Source organism: Triticum aestivum, chromosome 1D (assembly GCF_018294505.1).
Source record: "Triticum aestivum cultivar Chinese Spring chromosome 1D, IWGSC CS RefSeq v2.1, whole genome shotgun sequence".
NCBI lineage: Eukaryota > Viridiplantae > Streptophyta > Magnoliopsida > Poales > Poaceae > Triticum > Triticum aestivum.
The window spans coordinates 73,779,852-73,804,992 of record NC_057796.1 but is presented as its reverse complement, the minus strand read 5'-3'; the positions used below and the strand labels follow the sequence as shown (position 1 = coordinate 73,804,992).

At 49.5% G+C, this 25,141-nt stretch overlaps 1 protein-coding gene across 1 annotated transcript; it reads left to right on the top strand.

Moving 5' to 3' along the window:
• The first annotated feature begins 11,525 nt into the window (after nt 1-11,525).
• Nucleotides 11,526-19,919, top strand: LOC123180384 (replication protein A 70 kDa DNA-binding subunit C). Its single transcript, XM_044592429.1, has 2 exons — nt 11,526-12,007; nt 17,321-19,919. Exons 1-2 carry the CDS (start codon nt 11,700-11,702, stop codon nt 19,653-19,655), a joined length of 2,643 nt encoding a protein of 880 aa, XP_044448364.1. The 5' UTR covers nt 11,526-11,699; the 3' UTR covers nt 19,656-19,919.
• Nucleotides 19,920-25,141: the final 5,222 nt, after the last annotated feature.

Below are 25,141 nucleotides of genomic sequence, written 5' to 3'. Positions count from 1 at the left end.
TAAACATTTATCATGATATAAGGAAATAAATAATAACTTTATTATTGCCTCTAGGGCATATTTCCTTCGCATAAGCCCTCTAACAAAGGGATCAAGACTAAAGCCTAGCCCTCGGAGGAAGTGGGAGACAAATACGACACTCTCGTTGGGTTCGGGAGTGGGGATGACCTGCCCTCGAGCAGGCAGCCTGTGCGAGATTTCGGCGGTTAGATACCTTGCTTCTCTTAGCTTCTTGATGTCCTCCTCTGTGACAGAGGAGGCCATCCACCGGCCTTGAAGGTTGGATCCGGACATGATTGAAGGTCCAAAACGCTTAGCCTGAGCCTTGGGTGTTGGAACTCGAGGTGGGGGAAGGGAAGGATCGAGCGCGAGAAGAAAAGGACATGCCTTGGCCTCTTTATAAAGAGGGTGAATATCAAGCGTCCTCCGCGTGGCCGTTTGGAACTTGCCTAAAATCGAGGATTCATACCAGCGGGCACGATTGGGTTACCCACGCCTGTATTGATGAGAATCCCGTGATAAGGGGAACACGATCTCTGCTTCGACAAGACGTGCCAATGAAACCGCCTCGCAACACGTGCAGTGGCAGGCTGGTTGAGAAAAGCGGTTCGAATAATGACCCGGCCGTGGCGTGATGTCACGCTGTGAAATTTGTCAGCAGATTAGATTTGTGGAAATATTATACTCTCTACGGTGGTATGTGGAATTTGTTTTGCAGAGCCGGACACGATCCTTGTGTTCAAAATCTTCTATGAAGTATTCGGAGGGAGAACCCGCCTTGCAATGCCGAAGACAATCTGCGTGTCGGACTCATCGTCATTGAAGCCTGGTTCAGGGGCTACTGAGGGAGTCCTGGATTAGGGGGTCCTCGGACAACCGGACTATATACTTTGGCCGGACTGTTGGACTATGAAGATACAAGATTGAAGACTTCGTCCCGTGTCCGGGTAGGACTCTCCTTTGCGTGGAAGGCAAGCTTGGCAATTCGGATATGTAGATCTCCTCCCTTGTAACCGACTCTGTGTAACCCTAGCCCCCTCCGGTGTCTATATAAACCGGAGGGTTTAGTCCATAGGAAAAAAGAACAATCATAATCATAGGCTAGCTTCTAGGGTTTAGCCTCTACGATCTCGTGGTAGATCAACTCTTGTAATACTCATATCATCAAGATCAGTCAAGCAGGAAGTAGGGTATTACCTCCATCGAGAGGGCCCGAACCTGGGTAAACATTGTGTCCCCCGCCTCCTGTTACCATCCGCCTTAGACGCACAGTTCGGGACCCCCTACCCGAGATCCGCCGGTTTTGACACCGACACCCACCACGCCCATTGCCACCACCAGGCCCACCGACGGCCAGACGCTTCTTCAGCTTCTCCTCCTTTGTTGCCTTCGCTTTGACGCGGCAATTTTGTCACGTCTCCGAGATGATCTTCCGGGCAGCGTGATGCTCGAATCCTGCGGCACTCCCTCCGGCTCCATCTCCGGCAGGTTCTCCGACGGTTCCATGTGTCGGCGGCGGAGGAAGGAGAGGGTGGGAGAAAAGAGCGAGAATTGGGCAAAGAGCGGCGGAGAGTGAAAGAAGCGAGGGAGGGATTTGGCGCAGAAACAGTGGGGATGCTACAAAAGCGCGGGCTCGGCCTTCCTTTTGGGTGGGCCAGGGGGCGGAGAGCGACGTTTCGCATGTCCGGACTCCCGCAAACCTCTCCACGTTTGTCTCCGGTTTGCGGGAGAAATCGCATCCGGACCGCCCAACGGATCGATACAGGACTGTGTTGGATGACTTTCGCGATCCTGACAGCGCGGTTCGAACGGTTGCGGGAGGTTTGTGGGTCGGCGTTCAAGATGCCCTAATTCTCTTACGTGAACCAGTACAATATGTGTCCACAAAGTTTGAAGCTACTTCCGCCCCTTGCTCGCTTTAAAAAAGGGGAGTGGTCTGCGTCGGCGCGCCGGCCCAATGGTTCGGCCGGTCATACTACCCTGTCCATTCAATTCTTTTATCCCTAACCGTCAGATCTGGTCCTCCAATCTCCCACCCCTGGAAAGTGCGTATCTCCCGCCCCTGGAAAGTGCGTAGTCGCCGCCAGACCACGCCTCCTCTGTCGGGTTGCTCCTTTGCTAGATGCAGCAAACGTGTTCGTCGGCGTCGTCAGCCCCGGCAGGACCGGCGCTGTTGTCAGGTTGCCGTCCCTCGCCTCACAGCCACTGGGATTGCAGCACGGCCGGCGTTGTATGCCAGCTTCTACTGTTGACCGATACACACAGTCTTCATGGTTGTAGCAAAAACTCTCGCGTCGACAGCACCGGCTCACCGCCACCATCGACTAGCACTGCCATGATCCAGCAAAAAAAACTCGGTAGCAAAAACCAAAAAATGGTCAAAAGCAAAACATTTAGTTAGTTCCAGCTAAAAACAACACCGGTTGTAGCAAAAAAAACACTGATCCAGCAAAAAAAGAACACAGTAGCAAAAACAAAAAATGGTTAATTGAAGCAAAATATTTAGTCGGTTCCAGCTAAAAAGAACACCGGTTGTAGCAAGAAAAGGCCATCGATCCAGCAGAAAAATTTCAGTAGCAAAAACCTCTAATGATCAGTTGTGGCAAAAAATAGCTAGTTCCAGCTAAAATTAACAACGGTTGCTACAAGAAAGTCATGTCAGAAAACTAAAAAAAGGATTGTAGCAAAAGAACTAGCAGGTTCCAGCAAAACATAATGTTGGTTCCAACAAAAAAACATTGGCGGCCAAAAATGCGTCCAGTTTCAAAAACAGTGGATACTAGTTCCAGCACACCACCTGGCCGGTTGCAGCAAATGCCGACACTGGTTCCAGCAAAGTGCTGGCCAGTTCGTAGCCAAACGTCGATGCAGGTTGCAGCGAAATAATGGAAACCACGGGTGGTAACAAATTACCGGGCTGGTTCCAGCAAACATTGAATACGGTCCCAGCATTTGTGGTCACCCACTGTTCTAGCATCACGCCGGATTGAAAAAAGGCCGGATTGAAAAAGGGAGTGCTCGGGGGGGGGGGCGCCGTCCATCAGAGACAGGGTGGGCGAGCGCTGCATGGAATCTAAGCACGACAATGTATGGCCATGGCTGGCGTGTGAGGTGGAGTTGTGCTCGACCATATGAGCTTTGGGGCCAAAAATGGTGGCTCTGTCTTGTGGATTTGTAGATGGACGAGAGAAGAACGAGAGGGGATAAGGTAGGTGCGCTGCGAGCGGTGGGTGGGCCCCCACAACCACGTCTTCCCACACATGCGGCTTCAACGGAGACACGTTTCACGAATCATGAGTGCGCGTTTGTTACATGGGCGTGTATGTCAACCCGATCCAATGAGTTGCAAGCAACCGGCCGAGCGTTTCGGCCGGCGCGCCGCATGTAAGGCTAGTCATAGTGGGGAGTATCATATACTAGTATCATGCATATGATACTAGTGTATGATACTACATCCATAGTGCATAGTCTCATAGATTAGTATCATAAATGGTCTCATTTATTGCCATGCATGACACATAGTAGCATCACATTTATTATGTTACGTTATCTACCTATGTTACTATAACCGTCTCTCTCTTCTTTAATTGTCTGCCACATAAGCATGTTTGTGAGTTTTTTTCGAGAGTACGCCAATGGCGTACCTTAGCTTTATAGAAGAGAGAGATATAATTACAAGAATGCCGACCGATGTGCGAACACAAAGGTCGGGGTACAACACACCCAACTGCAACACCAGGCTATCCTAGATCAACTTTTGACAAATCGTTGTAAGCCTCCCACTCCTACACCCGCCTGCCTCCACTCGGCAATCTCATCTAGAATCCTAAATGGTAAGTCACTTGCTGCCATTTGCTTGCTTCTCTTGTTGAAAACCCTAGCATTCTTTTGCTTCTAGAGAGCCCAGGCCACCGCCGTCACAAGTGTGTCAAAATCTCTGCGGTCCTGCCATCTGAAGCTCCTCCGCGCTAACATCCACCAATCTTTAAACACGTCCGACTCCCCCGGCTCTTGAACCTCGATCATGATGAGATTAAACACCTTGTGCCACACCTCCTGCGCATAAGTGCAGTTTGCCAAGATGTGATCTACATTGTCTTCCGCTTGCAAACACGTGTAACATGCCGACGGGTGATCCTGTAAACCATGCCTTCCTCTCCTATCCGACGTCCATATCCTGTGCTGCAGAGCAAGCCACACAAACAACTTGCATTTGAGTGGTGCCCAAACTCCTCCAGTTTCACTTAACCGTAGGCAACCGGGTTAGCTCCGAGCAGAGATAGTCATATACTAATTTGGCCGTGTAGGTGCCAGACGGCGATCTCGGCCAAGAGAAAGTGTTCGGACGAGACGGGTCTCGATCCACCGTACCGATTGCATGGCAAAGGTGCATGTACCGCATTAGGGCGGTGAAGGACGTTTTTTGCTCGAAGTCGTGAGCCCAGCTGCCCTCATCTGGGCTTGGTGCACCGTACGTCTATTTGCCGTCCTCGTCAGGACAGCGGCAACGATCAGTGGTGCGATCTCCGCAGCCGCCACTCCATGGATCCACTTATCCTTCCAGAAGAGCACCTTGTCTCCCAAACGCACTTTTATGCTAACCAGCACATCAAACACCTCTCTCGCCTCCTCGTCTGATGCCATGGGTAGTCCCTGCCACGACCTTTGAGCATCGGTCCTCTTGAGCCATTCCCACCGGACACGCAGCACCATGGCTTGCCACTTTAGGTTTTTAATACCTAAACCACCGCAATCTTTTGGCCGACAGATTTTATCCCAAGCCACTAGACATTGCCCACCATTGCACTTGTCTTTGCCCGCCCAAAAAAACGATCTCATCCATTTGTTCATGTCCTCAAGCACCCACTCCGGCGCCTCCGTTACCATAAGATGATGAACGGGGCGTGCCGCCACTACCGACTGCACCAGAATCAGCCGTCCAGGTCTTTGGATCAGCCCTCTTTGCCAAGCTAGCATGAAATGTCTAACTTTATCCAGCATTGGTTGCCATTCCGCTCTTGTCAGACTCTTGATCGCAAGTTGCAATCCCAGGTGTCGGCAGGGGAATTCTGAGATGTCGCATTGCAGCATTCCGGCCACTCTGATCCTGTCCTCCTCACTCCCTCGTATGAGCACAGCCGTGGACTTGCGGTAGTTCACTCTGAGGCCCGATGCCTCGCCAAATGCTTTTAGAATCTCAGTAATAGCAGCCAGGTCGAGCTCCGCGGGTCTGGTGAACATGGCCACATCGCCGGCATAAATGGACAGCCTTTGCGTCGTCGTGATTCCGGCAAAATAAGAGAGCACGCCCATCTCCGTGGCCTTATGCACGAGGGCAGAAAGGGCCTCCATAGCTATCAAAAAAAGCAAGGGCGAAATCGGATCCCCCTGTCTCAGACCGCACGCATGTAAGATCTTCCTCCCTGGCGACCCGTTGACCACCACCTTAGTGCTAGCAGTATGTAATAACACCGCCATCCAGTCTAGCCACTTTTGGCCGAATCCTTTTGCTCTCAACACCTCAAAGAGGAAGGGCTAGGAGAGGGATTCGAATGCACGCGATATGTCTAGCTTGATGAAGACACCTGGTGTTCTTCTTGCGTGGATTTTCCTTGCTACTTGGCGCACCAAAAGGAAGTTGTCGTGGAGTTGTCATCCCTTTATGAAGGCTGATTGATTCATCCCAACAAGCTCGTGCATTTGCAAGCGAAGCCGATTGGCAAGAACCTTGGCGAAGAGCTTAGGAATGCTGTGAATGAGGCTGATAGGTCTGAAATCTCCAATTTCTTCTGCCTCTGCTCTCTTGGGGATGAGTATTATGTTAGCCTTGTTCAGCTTAGCAAATCCCCGGGTGTCTCCCACGATCAGCTTCGTCATAACTGCCATGACGTTGTGCTTTATTATCTTCCAAGCTTTTTGGAAGAAAGCCCCAATGTATCCATCCGGCCCCGGTGCCCTCTCCGGCGGCATTTCCTTGACAACCTGCCACACTTCCACTTCCGTTATCATCTGCTCCAAGCATTGTAGATCCTTGGCCTCAAAATCCAGATATTGCAAGTCGAGGGTGTGCTCTCTGACCCGCGCGGTCCCCAACAGCCTCTCGAAAGCATCCGAGAACACCTCCACTTTTCTTTCTTGATCGGTGACAATCTCCGTGCCCGTCTTGACATGAACAATGAAATTCTTGGTTATTCTACCATTAGCCGCAGCTTGGAACAATCTGGTGTTGGCATCGCCCTCTCTGATCCAGCAGAGTCTGGAATGATGTCTGTCAATGGTTCTCTCAAGTGCCGCCATACCCAGCAGGGCATGCTTGAGTGTTCTCCGAGCCAAGTCTCTAAGGTGTGCAGAGCACGGTTTTCTTGCGCAATGTCCAGTCTCTGAATAACCCAAGTAGCCACCCTCATCATCAGCTTCACATTTCCAATTTTGCGTTGGCCCCAGGCTTGTAAGGTGGCAGCCGAGTTGCGCAAAAACACATCCATCCTCTTGTACGGGTCAAGGATCGCGTCATCGCACACCCACGCCTCCCTCACTGCATCCTCAAAGCCCTCCAATCTCATCCAGAAGAGCTCAAATCTGAACCGTTTTTTAGGGTAAAATCCTGCGCTTGTGGTGAGGTGCAACGGCGCATGATCCGAGACTCCCGTGGACAGCGCCTGCAATAGGTGATCCGCATTGTCCAGTTCCCAATCCACTGTCATGAGGACTCTATCAATCTTGGTGAGGGTAGGCGAGTCCCTCTCATTAGACCATGTATATTTTCTCCCGTGCATGTACATCTCGCGCAGTTGATGATCGTCCACAAACTCTCTGAATTTGTTCATCATGCTCCTGTTAAGGTTAGAATTACTCTTTTCCGAGGCTCGGAGGATCATGTTGAAGTCGCCAAGGACGAGCCATGCGCCCAGACAGATCACTCGCCTTGACCTAAGCTACTCCAAGAAGTTGCACTTTTGCTCATCGCTTTGCGGTCCGTAGACCACTGAGATCCACCAAGGATCACTTGTTTTAGTGCGCACCCGTCCCGTCAAGAAGTTAGTATCGATCTGTATGGCCTCCACCTCCAAGTCCGAGCTCTTCCACGCAAGGATCACACCTCCTCTAGTTTCAATAGCCGGCAAGTAAGCAAAACCATCGAACGATGGTCCCAAACATTGCATAACTAGATAACTGTCTATTACATCCAATTTCGTTTCTTGCAAGCAAGCTAAGTTGACCTCAAGAGTACTCACGAATTCCCGCACCTCCTTGCGTTTGGCTGGATTGTTCAAGCCTCAAACATTCCAGCAGATCACCTGTGGGTGTAAATCCATGGAGGATTACCACACCAACTCCTCGAGGTGGCCCCAGTTAGGCGCACACCGTGAATGCATTATGTGCCTCCATCTCCTCCTCGGACGGGATCGCCTTGCCGAAGAGTGTCGTGATGATCCGGACGTGCTGTTCACGCAGCGGCGAGTCGAACAACTCCTTGAGCTCGTGCACCACTCCGTCGTCCACCTCCAGGTTGTCCGGAACCATGCCCAAGGCATGGAGCAACACGTTCTCCACCGGCGCATCCCTTGGCCTTTTGGTCGTTGTGGTCTTCTTGGATGCCCTGGTGGTCCTTTTTGGCGTGAATGGTTCCACTTCTAGCCTGAGCTGAGAAGCCTGTACTTCCTTGAGCAGCGGAGGAGCCAGCCGCTTGATGATGTTCGAGCAGAAATTCTTCAGCTTTTCGTATGCCACCGCTTCGCTCGCGGTCATCCCCACAGTTTTGCTGCTCTGCGGTGCACAGATTAGTGTTGTGCAGTTGTTGCCGATCAACTCCAGACCCTCCTCGACTGGCTTCTGTTGCGCTAATTCCACGACGTGTGGTACGTACATGCTGAGTGCATGTGCATGGTTCCCATCACTCTGGGGCCCCACCATCCTCTCCCTTTGTGCCTCCGCTTCCGTGGAGTTGTTTATTCCATCCACCGAACCCTACTCCGCTGTGCCTGGCTGGGTGGGCACGCACGAAGCCCGAGCAGCAGGGCCACCACACGGAACCCGCGCGCCTAGGCCCGTTGTGGACTCCTGTTCAGCTGGTCCCGTCCGCTCCTCGTTGTCGCGGTTCACCTAGCAAGCAGCCAGTGCTTCCGGGCCCCCCTGGCCCCCTGGCCCCCTTGTCGCCATCCACCGGAGACCCAGTCCGCGTGGCCACCTCGTCCTGACCCTGATCCGCTAGCCCACCTAGCCCCGTTCCCAATGGTGGGTCAGTGGCATCCGTGAGCTGCAGCGGATCCTGTGGGGTCCTACCCGCATCGGGATCCTGGGTCGCCCCCACCAGATCCCTATCCCGCTCCTGATTGGATCTCGGGGAAGGTGCAACGTGCTCCTCTCTTGTCTCGCCGCCTTCCTTTGTCCTTGCCAAACTCCCGCCGGGCTGATTTGAAACACCGCGGATGCCGTTCGAGCGTTCTGCGGGCCCTGCCCCATGGCCAGCCGGTCAAAAGCAGATTGGCGTCGCATAATCCTGTCGACCGCCCTCATTCGTGGGGCCTCCTGTCTGTCCTCGACGACCGCGTCCATCGGAGGAAGGCGCCAGCCAGGCGAGAGATTGGCCTGGCCCACCATCGCCCCATGGGAGCGACCGCCTCCTTCATCGTTGGCGGCAAAGCCGCCGCCTCTCCTGTCCCTGACTCTGAACTGCCAATGCGACCTGCGCATCTGGGCACCCGAACCGGGGAAGCCTCCGTCCTGGTCCGGCATGCCGCTTTGCCCGTTGTTCAACGAGCCCTCGAAGAACCACGGCTCGCCGCCGTCCCTCAAATCCATCACCGCGTCCAGGTGAATGAGCACCTTGTACTGAAGTAGCGCCGACGACCGCTCCTCCCCCGGCTCCGGCACCGCAAGCCAGTGCAGCGTAGGAATGCACTGTGGATCAGCCGTCCACACCGTGGTCTTGAACGAGGACAAGTCAGCGCGGGACACAGTCTCCAGCGCAATGGTGTCGAGCTTGCACGACGAACCCAGCAGATCTTCGACCACAGAACGATCCCAGGCATGGGGCGGGATCCCTTCAAGCTCCAGCCACACCTTGAAACCCGACATCGAGTGCACGGCCTGCGACTGCCTGTTCCAAGTCCTGAAAATCAGACGATCACCGCGGTGCTCCACGGACGGGCAGGCAGAGACCCTGTTCCCGAGCTCCGCCGAGGCAAAAACCACCAGAAAATCCTCCGGGCGGTGGCGATGCACAAAGATCAGCTCCGGGGGAATCTCCAGCATGCCCTCCAGCATCTCCTTCACTCGATCTGTCAAAAGAACGTGCCTTGATCCCGCAACGTATGCCACCATGGCGAATTGAACCCGACGCTCCAGATCCGCCACGACCCTCGACCGCCTGGTGATGCAGAGCTCCGCCGGACCATCCTCCACCTCGAGCGCGACCTGGAGCCGCGGAGGCGCCAGCGGTGGCCAGGCCGTAGCCGCCGCCGCCTGGACGCCCGACCTCAGCAGCGGGGGCGGGGGGGGGGGGGGCGACACGAGGACCCAGACCCCCGGGGAAGCACCCGGCGAAGACCGGCGAGCCACCTTGGCCAACGCATCCCGCCGCAGCTCGTCGACGGGGGAGGGGCTCCGCGGTCGCTTGCAGTCCCGGGAGCCATGTCCGGGGAGACCGCAGCGGAAGCAGACGATGTCGTTCGTACAGTCGGTCTTGTAGTGGCCCTTCTCAAGACAACGGAAGCACTTGTCTCTCATCTCCGGCGACACCTCTCGCCGCACCGTCTCGCGCGCGGGGGCGTGGCCACGCACGGCCGGCTCGCCGACGCCATGGCATTTCCTCCACATCTCCTTGGTGGGAGGCGGGCGGACCCAAGTCTCCTCACCCCGCGCCGGATCCGCCGCCCCCGGCGCCTCCTCAGGCCACATGGCGAGGACACCTGGCACCCGAACCTTCGAGCCGCCGGACTCCGAGGAGATCCCCAGGCCCGAGACCACCGGGCGCTTGCCCTGCGGCCGGAACGTCGAGGTGACCGGTCTCGGGCTCGCTGCCATGACGAACGGGGGGAGTGGGAAGCGGGAGGGAGGGGGGCGGGGAAGGGCAGTGGAGTGGGCCGCGGTCCATGTTTGCGAGTTCCAAATGCATGATATTACTTAGGGAAACGTTTGAAATCAACCGACTGAATTTGTCGATCCGTAAGCCGCCTTCGACGCTTGACACGCGTCTCCATCGGGCCACGCACCGCTCACTAGCACGCCTTATCCTCCCGCAGCAAACCACAGCCACACGTCTAACCCATCCGTTTCCCCCTTCGTCTCCCTCTCCACACGTTTCCCCCCTCATCTTCTTTCCTCTCCCCACCTCTTCCGTTGCATCTGAGAGGGAGAGATGCCCATGGCGACGCCAACCACCAACCGGGATGGACGACCACCACCACCACCAGCTGCACCCTGCCCGGAGTTGTTGCTACAAGCAAGGGGTAAACGCGACCACTAGCTGTGTGCTCCTCGCCATGGGGGCGCACCACCATTGTTGCGAGCTGGAAGCAGCAGTTTCCTGCTCGCCATGGGTGCACGGGCCATAGCGCCGCTACCGCTGTTGCATCGCAGCAGGAAGACCGTAGGCGGGCGCTGCTCGCCGCCGGTGCTGCAACGCCGCACGAAGGAGGTGCTGTGTTGGAGCTTATTTTCACGCCGTCGAGGTTGCATTGGAGCGCCACCCATGGCTGCCATGGAGCGCCGCCCGGTCGTTGGAGCTGCGATGGGGTTGGCACGGACTCCGCCGAGGCTGCAATGAAGCTTTCGCCGGAGCTGCAATGAAGCTTCGCCGGAGACGTCGCGCTCGGTGTTGCCATGAAGCGCCACCCATGGCTGCATTGGAGCTCCGCCCGGTCGTTGAAGCAGCGATGGGGTCGGAACGGACTCCGCCGGGGCTGCAATGAAGCTTCACCGGAGCTGCAATGAAGCTTTTCACCGGAGATGCAATGGAGCTTCGCCGGAGACGTCGCGCTCGGTGTTGTTATGGAGGAGCCCTCCGGTGGCTCCCGGTGCTGCGTTGCAGCAGTTGCCAGCGGCTCTGAGAGCTGCGATGCAATGGTCGCCGGCGATTCCGGTGCCGAGATGTCGTAGGCGCTGATCTCGCCGGCCTCATCTGCTGCACGGCGGCGATGGTACGTGGCCCGTGCAACAGCCATGATGACGACAAGCGATGGAGTGGATGGTTGTAGGGCTGGAGAGACGACGAGTCAATTCCGCTGGGTGATGCACGTGGTCCAGCTGGCACAACGAACGGCTGCGCGGAGCCTCATCCCACGGCTGGCGAAGCGGTTTACAATTCACTCGTATCAGCCGGCTTACGCCTAGCAGCGGCCTATTACTTATGTTACTCTCACTATGGCCAACTACGTTTCCCTTCAAAAAAAACGGCGGGCCAACCGAGCAGGTGTCCCCTGCGAATTCCCCTTCCCCGTTCGCGGGCATTCCCAAAATGAAATTCCGCTCTCCCTCCATTCCCCTGATCCCCCCGAGCCGAAATTCTCGAAACACCCACCGTGCACCCGGTCCATGAACCGCCCACCCCCCCATCAATCCCACCTCACAAACCGCGCCCTCCTCTCCTCCCGTACACCGCCGCCGCTTCCCCCACAACCACCACCGCGCACCACCAACGGCAAAACCCTCCCCCAAATTCGAACCTCCCCTCCCCTCCCCTCTCCTCCGCCGATTCGATGGAGGCGCCGCCGCCGCTGACGGCGGGCGCGGTGACGGAGATATGGGAGCTCCCGAACGGGCCGGCGACGTTCCAGCCGGTGCTGCAGGTCGCGGACCTTCGCCCCGTCGTCGCCAAGAACACGACCGCGGCGGCGGCCGCGGCGCAGCACTCGGAGCGGTTCCGCATGCTGCTCTCCGACGGCGTCCACTCCCAGCAGTCCATGCTCGGCACCGGCCTCAACGACCTCATAAAGGACGGAACCCTCCGCGTCGGCTCCATCGTCCACCTCACGGACATGACGTGCAACACCATCCAGAAACGCAGGTGCGTCAACCGACATTTATTCTCTCCCTTTGGCCTCGATTGGATCTTGATCTGCTTGCCTGGCTTAGTATTCGGCTGTCGATTTGTCCGGGGCACCAGCGGTTTCAGCAAAGGTGGTATCTTTGTGTTAGTTTCTTGATTGAGTTGCAGGTAGGCGCGTCTAGTTGGTGCCTGTCAGTGGTAGATCCAGGAATTGAACTTGCCGGGGCGAAACATTTAAGGTCTAAAATTTTTAACGCACAAATGCAAGTCCGCTGAACCAAAAGTCATACAACTCAAATGCGAAGCTAGATGCACTCGAAAATTAACATAACTAATGGTTCAAAATAGTTCAAGATTCTCAACAACTAGGTGGCGCAACCACCAAAAAACACAAAAGACAACATAAATGCCATAGAGAACTACTAACATGCACTCCCGCTGCTTGAATCATTCATTCCCTGGCCCAAAATGTCCAACTCCAATTCTATAGGTACCTACAACCAGTGAAGAAGCTGCATATCAATATATATCTTAGCACAAGTATGCTAATGGTTTGAAACAATATATAAGAAAAGTATTTACTCAAGTTGTAATTATACGAGGATGGTTTGGTAGATGGCCTCTAAGGTTCCTCAAGCCAAGAAAATTTTCAATAATCTTCTTGTTATTAATTCTAGCAAACATTGCTCGCTCAGGATAGCATATCATCATATCATTCAACCAATTATCAGATATCTTATTTGTCAAATCTGTCTTAATGATGTTCGTCGCTGAGAAAACTCTTTCAACTGATGCCGTCGCTATTGACAAAGTCAAAGCAAGTTTGATGAGCCGATAAACCAAAGGAAATTGTAAATGTTCCTTAGTTTCAACCAACTTGAGAGGAAGATTAGCGAGACTATCACAACCAAAAAAAACAGCAGACCTTTTCATCGTATCAATTTATATCTTGAGCTGACCATCCAAATGATATTGGTCTTCTTGATTGAAGTCAACTGAGAAAATAGATGCAAGCTCAAGTAGCTTCTCATGATTAAATCTGCTAAATGAGTCTCTAGGATCTAGACTCGCAATGCATATCAATAACCTTGTTTAAGTCTTACTGAGTCGATTGTTCATCTCAGCTATGTTTCTTCAAGAACCTTGAGTATTTCAACCTTGTAGTGATGGAAGCCAATGTTTTAAAAGCGGTAAAGCGAAGTGAGGCGCTGGGGGGTGCCTCACTGCTTGAGCAAGCGAGGCGATGCTTTAAACAGACTCTGAACCTGACGGGCAGTAGAATAGAGTACCATTTAGTGAGACATACATACCTTGATCCTAATCCACGAGTGAGCACATATGCATTAGTAGCCATTATTCTAATCCATCCACTAAGCAGTAAGCAACCAGCCAACTAATATAAGAGGCAGCAGCAGCAGCAGCTAACAGCAGAGGAGCTGTGCATAGCATAACACATAACAGAGCAGGAAAGGCATGACAAGCTGGTGCAGATCTGAGCATGGAAGAAAGAGCAAAGGGAGGGGAAGGGGGAGAAGAGAGGGCAGGAGCCATACATTGTGGTTGCACAAGGAGAGGGGGGGGGGGGGGGGAGCTGCAGCCGGAGAGGAGGGGGAGGAGTTGTGCCCGGAGATTTGCACGCTCTGGTTTTGGTTCTCTCTCTTTCTTTCCCCTCCTGTAATGTTTAACCTGTGAGCCCAGTTTTCCCGCCCTTGTGTTCCCGCCCAGCCCCTTTTCCCGCTAGAAATCTCTGTTCCCCTGCCTGGCAAGTCTAAGGCGTCCTCTCTGCACTAAAGTGCCAATCAGGATGCCTAAGCGGGCACTTAAGACGCTTTAATGTCTATAAGGTGGATGCGTTAGACACATGTCTAAAGCGAACTTGATGCTTTGAGCCTGGAGGGCGCTCTGACGCTTAAGCATCGCTTTAGGGACGCTTTACAAACAGTGATGGAAGCACAAACCATTTTGTGGGAACTTCTTGCCGGAATATTCTCATTCATACTAGGCACTAGTATCTCTCTCTTAACACAAAACGAAGTGGCTGGCTCCTATCCTTCATCCCTTAGCTGCTGCAATAAACTTTTCACAGACACAATCATTTCCATTGCACTTACTACTATATTTTAGTCCTGTTGCAATGCTTGTGACAAGTCATTAGTCAAACCAAGCACTTTAAGCATCAAATGCAAGATTTAGAACAAATTCAAAGACCTCCATAGATTTCATCAAACCTGATACTTTGCCTCCATCATCAGCATCTTCCCCATCATGAGAAATCGCATGCACTTGAATCACCGAATCAGTGTTCTATGATGAGATCCCCATCGCGTATCACCAGGTCTTGCTAAAGTCGTCTCTTGATGTTTGCCTCTTCCTTTAAGAATCTTCCCATTCTCTAATTGCCACACAATTTTGGCATGATGCTTTTGTAGCAATGCATCTTTTCTTTCACAAGGAAGCACTGACCTACAAAACACAGCATTGGAAACAAGTCAACAAAAGATCACTAACCATGGTTACAATCATATTTGCATATTCAAAGAAATCACTAATGGCAAGAATGCCCTTCACAAAAGCCACAACTAGTAATTGAAGCTGATGGGCGGAACGGTGAACATATAATGCATGAGGAGTTTCATCTAACACTAGTTTCTTTAATCATTTAGTGCCCCCATGTATTTGAGGCTCCATCATACCATTGACGTCTCAGTCTAGACATGGATAATTTATGGTTAGCAAACACTTCACTCAAGGATCTTTTGAGAGATGCAGATGTGGTGTCGACAACATGCTTGTCACCAAGTAACCTTTCCAAAATATCTCCTTTTATGTTTAGAAACCTCAAAATGACAGCCATTTGTTGTTGGTGGAGAGAAATGACCATCCCCAAGCTCAGTCATGATGACCTCGGTGTTTTTTCTGTGCAAGCATGTACAATTTGCTTCTGGATATCATGACAAGCCATTTGATGATTCCGAGGAGCATTATCAATTTATCATTGAGTTCATCAGCTGCAGCTTTGCATCTTTTAGCATACCAATTCAACATCTCATGAAAACTACCCATGTTTCTTGAAGTCTTAGACTCATCACGGCCATGGAAAGCAAGTCCTTGACTAAGAAGAAACCTCACAACACCCATAATAGCCAACAAACGTCTTGATATTGAAGATGGCCCCTCTCAGTTTGAGTAGTGATTGCATATGCCACACTTTGTTTCTGATTCTTGAAATCTGCACAATGTCTTCTTGCATTGTTGTGAACACTCTTTATCGAACTTACATGAAGCCTGCAATATTCCACTGCCTTCTTCCAGTTTTTATACCCATCCTGCTTGAAGACATTGCCCCCAAACTTACATGGCTTGCTGACTGCTTAAATAGAAAGCAGCAAAAAACATTATTCACGGTTTTTGTCTACACTGCACTCTAGCCAATCAAACCCCTCAAACCATTCCTCTCTGAATACCCTATTATCTGTATTAATGTTGCAAGGAAAATCATGCCCAAGCGGCTGACATGGACCATTCTTCAAATATTCCCTCCTAAGTGCATCTCTAATTTCTGGGTAAGTATTTTCTCTGATTTGTTTCCGAAGTACCGGATCAGGTTCAATGTCAGCTTGGCTAAACCCTTGAATAGGAGCTTGCAAAATGTTAGCATCAGAGGTCTCATTAGCCACCTCAAGTTCAAGAACAGGAGCATGTGAAATGTTTGCATCAGATCCTCAATTAGACACTTCAAGTTCATGAACAAATTCAGGTTAATTATACACTTGAGCAGACTGCACTTGCGGTTCAGTAATTGGGGTAGTTCCAAAATAAGCAGCAATTGGTTTCATTTTCTTATAAATTCCCTATATTACAACATCACCATGTTCAGTAATTGGCTAGAAAAGTAGAAATTGAAGGTGAATGTCAGAAGAAAATGGATTGGACAGTATCAGTGTGTACCTGCTGGTTGCGCTTGCTGCCTTTGCAAACTGCAACTCTCTGTTTGTGCGAGCTTGATGCTGTGCCGCCGCCATTGCCTCCCACGCAGGATGCCCCCGGGACTGCTTTTCGTTTGCCCATTCATGGATTCACCAGGCGTCTGGCGATGCGGAGCTCAGTGTTGGCGGCGGCGACGGCGACACCTAAGTTAGGGATCGTGCTTGCTCTGTTGGGGATTTCCTGCTGCGTGGTCGGCTTGGGTGTGGGATAAGCTGCGAGCTAGTTTTGGGCTTTGGGCTGCACGTGCAACTGGGCTGCGTCGTTAGTTAAGTGTTGGCCCACGTAAAAACCAAATAATAATTTTTTGTTTGCCTGCTTCTGGCTACCGGGGGCGGCCGCCCATACCAGCCCCTACGGTGATATTCAACATGTGGAGATGCCCCATTTGCAATAACCGCCGTATGAGCCCGAGGGAACTTGCAGGATACAACAATGTTTTGGATGCTATTGTAAATTGTTATTTATTGCTTGCAGCCGGCTTCTTGGGATAATGAGTGGATTAAAGCGTTAAAACATTATGTTCGTCTTATTTCAGCTTCAAGCCTTCAATCGATTGTTTTCTGATAATCCTGTAGCATTTTACTAGCAGAACATATGCCATTACTCATTTTCTTTTCAGTTCTCATTCAATCCCAGCAGGGTACTGTTGACAAAATGAGGGGGGTTTGGTGTTTGATGCAGTGCTATGTCAATGAATGTGTTGAACGTTTCATGTTGATCTAATGCAAATAATATGCATAGCCTGCTTGCAATCTCATTCTTCCGAGGACCCTAAGAAAGTTTGATTTCATATTCTACTGTGATTTCACATGCGGTTGTCTGTTTGTGAGTGCACTCTCATCCAAATTAACACATTTCGCTTCTCATGTTTTACCAAGCTACCAGCGACAAGAAAGCTCCATCCTCCTAGTTTGTGATATATAGTTTTCTGAGAACTACCTTCCTTATGTAGGAATTTATAACCCATGGCATCATGTCTGTATGTTTGTTGCAGAAAAAAAGGTGTTCTATTTTGTGCCAATGCTTATGGCCTACGATCTGTTATTTTGATTGTTGATTGCCGTGTCAATTAATGAAACAATTTACATCATGTGTTTGGAACCTTGTTTGTTCCCTTTGTGAAAACATGAAGGCTGGATTTTTAATTCTAAAGACAAAGGGGCATGTTAGCTATTATATTCTCCGATGTCTTCAAATTGCTCGTTCTCGTACCGTTTTATGAGCTGAGTTTGTTTCTAGAAAACAAATATCTTCTGGTAGAACTAAACAGACAACTTTAAAACAATTTGATGTTTGTATATGGATTTCTAATCAGTTGAGCTGAATTCTTTTCCATTGCTTCAGGATCGTTATTGTTGTCAAACTTGAAGTTCTCCAAAGTGAGTGCCCCAAAATTGGGACACCAAAGATTTATGAGAAAAGCTTACCTGAGGAACAGGAGCCTAACTTACCGGCCAATCCTGCTCAAACAAACAGTGGAAACTATTCTGGCCCAGGCATGCTGGGGTCTGCAGTTGCTCCAAGGGTGGAACAGATTGGTAACAATCTGTCATATGGTAGACCCAACAACGGTGGCCCAGGTGTGGACTCTTCAATTTGTCAGTCTGTTCAACCTGGTGCTAACAATGTGTTGTCTGGTGGAACTTATGGTGCAATGTCAGCACATAACACAATGAATGCCAACGTGGTGCACCCAAACTCTCATCAAAACCAAAGTTTTGCGGTTCCTGGCACAGGTGGGGGCTTTGGCCCTCCTGGCAATATATATGGGCGCCCTGCACAGCCTTCATATCAGCAGCCACCTCCACCCCATAGAAATAGTGGCCCAGTTGCTAAGAATGAAGCTGCTTCTCGTGTTATTCCAATTTCTGCACTGAACCCATACCAACGTACATGGACAATAAAGGCTAGGGTGACTGCGAAGGTTCATGTCAAGAACTTCAATAACGCAAGAGGTCCAGGAAAAGTCTTCTCCTTTGATCTCCTTGATGCAAATGGTGGAGAAATTCGTGCAACATGCTTTGGCGTGGCAGTTGATCAGTTCTATGACTTAATTGAGGTTGATAAGGTGTACTTGGTATCTAGGGGATCGCTAAAACCCGCAAACAAGAGGTTTAGCCCTTTAAACAATGACTATGAAATAAACCTTGAGCCTTCATCATCTATAGAAGTTTGTTCTGGTGATGATAGCAGCATCCCTAAGCAGCAGTTCAATTTTCGGCAGATCAGCGAAATTGCAAACATGGATAAAGATACCACGGTAGACTTGCTTGGTGTTGTTACTTCAGTTAGGCCTTCTTTTACAGTAATGCTTAAGAATGGCGGGGAAACCCAGAAAAGAGTCCTTCAACTGAAGGACATGTCTGGTTGCAGTGTGGAAATGACCTTTTGGGGTAACTTCTGTGATGCTGAAGGTCAGCAGCTGCAGTCGCTGTGCGATTCTGGTTTGAATCCTATACTTGCGCTGAAATCTGGCCGAGTTGGTGAATTCAATGGCAAAACAGTGAGTACAACTAGCTCAAGTTTGTTAAAAATAAATCCAGATTTCCCTGAAGCTGAAAGGCTGAGGCAGTGGTACATAACTGAAGGAAAAATTGCTGCCTGCACTTCTTTATCTGGGGAAATGTCAAGCATGGGCAGGACTGATGTCCGGAAAAAAACTGCACAGATCAAGGATGAACGCCTGGGGCAATCAGAAAAGCCTGATTGGATCACCGTTCAAGGTGCAATTTCACAAATCTACACTGATAATTTTTGTTACCCAGCATGCACCAGGGAGGTTAATGGTAAAAGCTGCAACAAAAAGGTCACAAATAATGGTGATGGGATGTGGCTTTGTGAGAAATGCGATCAGAGCTCTGAAACGTGCGAGTATAGATACCTGCTGTCGTGCCATATCCAGGATCATACTGGGTTCACTCATGCAACTTCGTTCCAAGAGGCTGGCCAGGAGATAATCGGCCTCTCAGCACAAGATCTTTTCAGGATAAAGCATGAAGAGCAAGACGATGTACGGTTTGCAGAAATCATACAGCAGGTCCGTTTTCAGCAATACCTATTCAAGCTGAGAGTCAAGGAAGAAGTCTATAATGATGAGCCGCGTGTGAAGTGCAACATTGTTAAGGCTGAAAGATACGACCCAGTGAAAGAGAGTCGTTTTTTTCTGGGGGCCATTGATAGCCTTTTGGCGGAGGACACTTCAGGCTCTTCCCCTGGGCTGAATGGTGGTCCTGCTGTTAATGCTGGCTTCGCCAACTCAGAAGCTGGACAGAGTGTGCCAGCCTCCAACAATTCCTATGCCGTGAATATGGGTGGCCCAAATCAGTTTGGGCAGCAATTCAGCGCATCGATCGGGATGCCGGCTGCACCATCAGCGACACCAGCAGCAGGTAGCGGCTTCGCACCTAATTCCTATGGTCCTTCAGCTGCCAATGCCAGCTCAGGCTTGTGCTTCAAATGTAACCAGCCCGGGCACTTTTCAAGAGACTGTCCAGGGCAGGCTGCCCCCTACAGTTCTTCGGCTGGCGGCAACGCCAACACTGGTCTGTGCTTCAAATGTAATCAGCCTGGGCACTTCGCAAGAGACTGTCCAGCGCAGGCTGCTGGCCACCAGCGCCAGACGTATGCGAATGGCGCCGCGGCAGGAGGATACAACAGGCAATCCTATGTTGGTAGCTAAGTAGTTTGGCCGATCACTTGTTTTCTGTTCTCTACTTTGGTACTGCTTGTAGTATTTTCATGTACCTGCACTACTTGGTCTTGATTGTCAATAGATGTTGACTGGACAAGGGAACTGTTTTGCTATATTTAAAAAACAAACTGGGTAGGAGCTCATAAACCAGTAATTGCTAATGGAGCTCGGGCTCCATGGAATCCTTAATTTGAAAAATTCAAAAGTCAAAATTTGAATTTTAAATTTTTGAAAATTTCGGGCTCCATGGAACCTGAGAGCAAAGAATCCATTCTCAAACATAAGAGCATCTCTTTGTTTTGTAACTTGATGCATCTTCTTTGTACAATACACAGACAACATGGATTACCGACCAAATTTATCAAGAGTGTTTCGGATCGCTGTGGCTTTCACACCCGTCTCGACTGTCCGTCTGACTGTCAGAACCATTCCATCCGTAGTGTCTTAACATTAATCAAACCAAGAGATACTTCAAACGAGTGACAACTTTCTCGATCATCACACGACCAAAAATAGATACAACTGCAAACGGAACTGCCTGTGGTATGCTCAATGTTGTGAAGCTTGGCATTGCGCATAACACGGCGGGCGCCCCTATTTCTCGCTTTAAGCGAGTTTTTTTAGTAATCTCGCATGCTTTATTGAATCAAAGTAATGTCCATAAGTACAAGAGTTGGGTCATGAGGATTGCCCAATCAAACATGCCTACCTACGTCAAGATTACATGCGTACTTTGCGAGATTGTGAGCCTCAAAATTAAAGTTTCTGCACTCAAATAAAAACTTACAAGAAGAAAAACTAGAGCTATGAGCTATTATTTAATGTGTGATGGCTGCGTTCGAACCACCGTCTCCTGGTTGATGTCCTTGACTACTCCTGACAGTTGGAGGCAATCACCACGTTATGAGCATGATCATCTGCCAGTGCTAGCCCTTCTCTACAAGCAAAAGTTTCTAAGATCGCCGGATCAATGATGCCGCTGTAAACCACCACAGAGGAACCAAGGTAGAAGCCATGCTGGTATCGGCAGAGTGCTGCCACTACTCCAACACGCATGTTCTTCGCTAAGGCTCCATCCACGTTCACCTTGACAGCGCCAGCTTCTGGAGCGAGCCATCGTTGAGGATGGGCCGTGGCTGTAGGACTCGCCTCCTTGGGTTTCCCAATTGGGAGCAGTTACAAATCTGCTAGGAAATTATCCACGAAATTTGTGGTCTGTTGCGGAGGTTGAAAGATAACCTCGTACATAGCTTTCTTGCGTGCGTATGAAATAGCCCACATCGTGACAACCATCTTCGTGAACTCGGATCGATTCAGCCTGCTGTGTAACTCAAACATCCATCTTTTGGCACTAGGTTCTTCCAACTCTGCCATCTTCAGCACCAAGTTCTCGTCCGATAGTGCCCACACACACCTCGACATGGTACATGAGAGCAAGGCATGACGCCATGAGTCCTGGCACCCACACAAAGGGCATGCGTTCTGGGCTGCCATGTTTCTATGATGCAAAACATCCTTAGTAGGCAGCGAATGACGTGCCAATCTCCATAGAAATACTCTGATTTTCGAAGGTATTGATAGTTTCCATAAGGTGAACCAAGCCCTTCCTTCCTCCTGTTCTGTCGATGCCCCAGATTGGCCCTCTAACCACTCTTCCCGTTGTACCTTTGTGCTAACCAGAAACCTATAGGCCGAGCTCACAGTAAACCTTCCTTTTTGGTCTAGATACCACGCCCAGAAATCCTCTATATTGCTTATACAGACCGGTATTCTCAATATGGCGTCCGCATCAAAACATATGAACACTGACCTGACCAAGTCATCATTCCATGCACCCGTGGTTGGCTGTAATAACTCCGCCACCTTCCTCGGTGGATCATGCACTAGCGATGTTATAGGCCTTGGCGTGTGTTCTTTAGGGATCCAGTTGTCCGCCCAAATATCTGTAGTCTGACCATTACCAATTCGCCTTATAATTCCTTGTTTCATCACATCTCTTCCCTCAAGTATCACACACCAAATCTGAGAGGGACGAGACCCAGTTGAGCCTCTAGTAATGTCGACTCAGGGAAATAACTTGCTTTGAGAATTCTGGCACTCAGAGTAGTAGGCTCCTGAAAAATTCTCCACGCCTGAGGCACCAATAAAGCAAGGTTAAAAAGCTCTAGGTCTCTAAAACCGAGCCCCCCCAAATGTTTTGGTCTCACCATCACATCCCAAGAGACCCAAGCTAGCTTTCGCTCACCCTGTTTGCATCCCCACCAAAACTTCCGGATGATAGACTTTATATGATCACATACGCCTCTTCGGAGTTTAAAACATGACATAGAATATACCATGATCGCCTGGGCTACGGATTTAATGAGCACCTCCTTTCCGTCCGCCGATAAACATTTGCTCATCCATCCTTCGACCTTATCCCAGACTCGATCACTCAGATATTCAAAGGTTCCGTTTTTGGAGTTCCCCACATCTGTCGGCATCCCTAAGTATCTGTCGCTCAAAGACTCGTTTGGTACATGGAGGAAACCCTTTACTGCATCCCGAACTATTTCCGGGGTCCCTTTGTTGAAGAAGATCGATGATTTATCTCTATTTATCCTCTGTCCCGATGCCATACAATATGACTCCAATAGGTTTGATACCTCATGTGCCCCATTAACACTTGCCTTGAAGAATAACAGGCTATCATCCGCGAATAAAAGGTGGTTCACCAGCGGGGCCGATGGTGCCACCTTAATGCCGCCGAGCAGCCGGGATGACTGGTTTTGTGATTTTGAAAGGCACGAAAGGCCCTCCGCTACCAACAAAAACAAGTATGGAGAGATGGGATCTCCATGTCGAATGCCACGTGTAGGTTTGAATTCTTCCGACTTTTGTCCATTGAACATCACTGAGAAAGAGACAGAGCTCACCATATTCATGACGATAGTAATCCATGGTGCAGCAAAGCCTAGTCTCTCTATAATCGCCCTGAGGTAATCCCACTCAACTCTATCGTATGCTTTCATCATATCAAGTTTGAGTGCGCACAAAGTGTTACTCTTTGTCCTGTTCCTCTTCATAAAATGAAGACACTCGTAAGCAGAAATTGTATTGTCTGTAATGAGCCTTCCAGGTATGAATGCCAACTGCTCCTCAGAGATGATATCCGGCTATATGACCTTGAGACGATTAGCTAGCACTTTCGAGGCAATCTTGTAAAACACGTTACATAAACTGATTGGGCGAAATTGTGACAGTAAAGTGGCAGCTCTCGCGTCGGGGCAGCCCCAGATGGGCCGGCCCACCCGCGCAGGAGGCCAGCTACCTGGAGTATTTTTTTTGTTTTCTGTTCTCATTTTTTTGGTTTACTATTTTCGTAATTTTCTTTATATTTTAAAAATATTCTACACACAAACACACATATATACATATATTATAAATAAACACTCTTTCAAACACATTTGGAAAAATGTTGAGCAAGTATCAGGAAAATGTTGAATTAGTATTAAAAAATGTTGAACAAGAATTTGAAAAATATTGAACAGGTATTTAAAAATATTGAAGAAGTAATGTCGAAAAAGTGTTTGAAAAATGTTGAATAATTATGAAAAAAATATTGAACGAGTGTATGGAAATCTTGAACGAGTATTTGAAAATGTTAAAGAAGTATTAAAAATGTTAAACAAGTATTTGAAAAAAATGTTGAAATAAGTATTAAAAATGTTGAATAATTATTTAAAAATACTGAATAAGTATTAAAATGTTGAACATGTATTTGAAAAATGTTGAAAAAGCGTACGGACAATGTTGAACGTGTGTACAACAAATGTTGATCACTCATTAAAAAGATGTTTTTGACATATACGAAAACGTAGAGTGAAAAAAAAATCAAGCATAAGGAAAAAAATGGAAAAACTGAAGAAGAAGAAAGAAAATCAAACAAATAATGGATAAGAAAAAAAGAAAACCAAACAATAAATTGGAGAAAAAATTAAGCCAAATGAAAACGAAGAACCTCTATCCAAATAAAAAGAAAAAACATAAAAAACCGTAAAAAATGATGGTGAAAAATCGGCTTCGTACGCCTCAAGTATAGAATGCGCCACCAACTTACCGCATGCAAAGGCATTGGCGTAGTGGCTATCGTCACGACTCTGGGACCTCCTATACGACGCATTCTGCGTCAAACAGATGCTCAACGCACACTGGCGACGAACGACTGGGCCGGCCCATCGATGCGAAAGCCACTTATGTTTCTTGTATCGCGCGCGTAGTAAAAAAACCGAAAAAGGTGCTAGGATTCAATCCCACGGCCTGGATCGCACCACAGAGCATACCGCAACCAGCTAGCCACTCCACCACAAAGGTGCTAGTTCACTATTTAAGCGCGAAACACTATAACAACAGACAACATGGTTGAGATTTTAGAAAAAACATTTTACAAACACTTCTTGAAAATTTCAAACAATTTTTTTTGAGGGTGAATGACAGTGGGAGAGGCTCCCACTGACTTTGTATTACTTACAAAGGAACAGTTACATATGTGTTACAAAGGGTTTTTGTGCCCCCCCGGCCATGCAAGCTATCCACAACCCTAGTGACCCAAATTTACAATGTAATTAGACAGGAAGGGGCGAAGTTCCTCTCTGCAGTTATGTGTTAGCAGCTCCAAGAGATGCTTGAATCTAGCCAGCCATGCCCCGAAGGAATGCTGAATCCCTCTGAAGTGTTGGTTGTTTCTCTCCATCCATAGACTCCAAGCAGCCAAAAGAAATATATCCATGAAAAGAGGTTGCCTCCAGTTATCCCTACCCCCACGCAGCAGAGCCAATCTGTTGGCATCTATCGGCCATGCCAATCCAACTTTACTCCAGCAGTGTTGGCTAAAGGGGCAGTTGAAGAACAGATGTTCCACAGTTTCCTCGGGAGGGTTCTGACAGAACATGCATGTGTAGTTGCCCCCCGCGACAGCAAAATGTCTGCGTTTGAGCATATTCCTGGTATTCAGACGATCAACTAGGAGTAGCCACCCAAACATCTTGAATTTGATCGGGCTTTTGGCTTTCCAGAGCCATCCGAACGCCTCATCTGCCACAACCTGCTTGTAGCAATGGTTATAGAATTTCTTGGACGAGAAGCGCCCGAGCGTGCATTCCCAGATGTCACAACGGTCGTTGGCCACACGATTTTGTGTCAACCCCTCCTGGATCTCTTTGATTTCCTCCCTCGCCTGGATCGAGAGAGGTAGACTAAAGATCATGGCTGGGTCAGTTGCAGTAAGAACCTTAGCAATGGAGTCGTCTTCATTCAAGCAAAATGAGAAAGCCCATGGGTACATGTCCATGAGTGGGGAATCCTGACTATTATCAGACCAAACATCTTTCCAGAATAAAGCGCTAGAGCCATCCCCCGGGGTGACTTTGGTGATCTCTCGGAAGATCCCACTGAGTTGCATCACGTCCTTCCACCAGAAAGAGCCCACTGCCTCA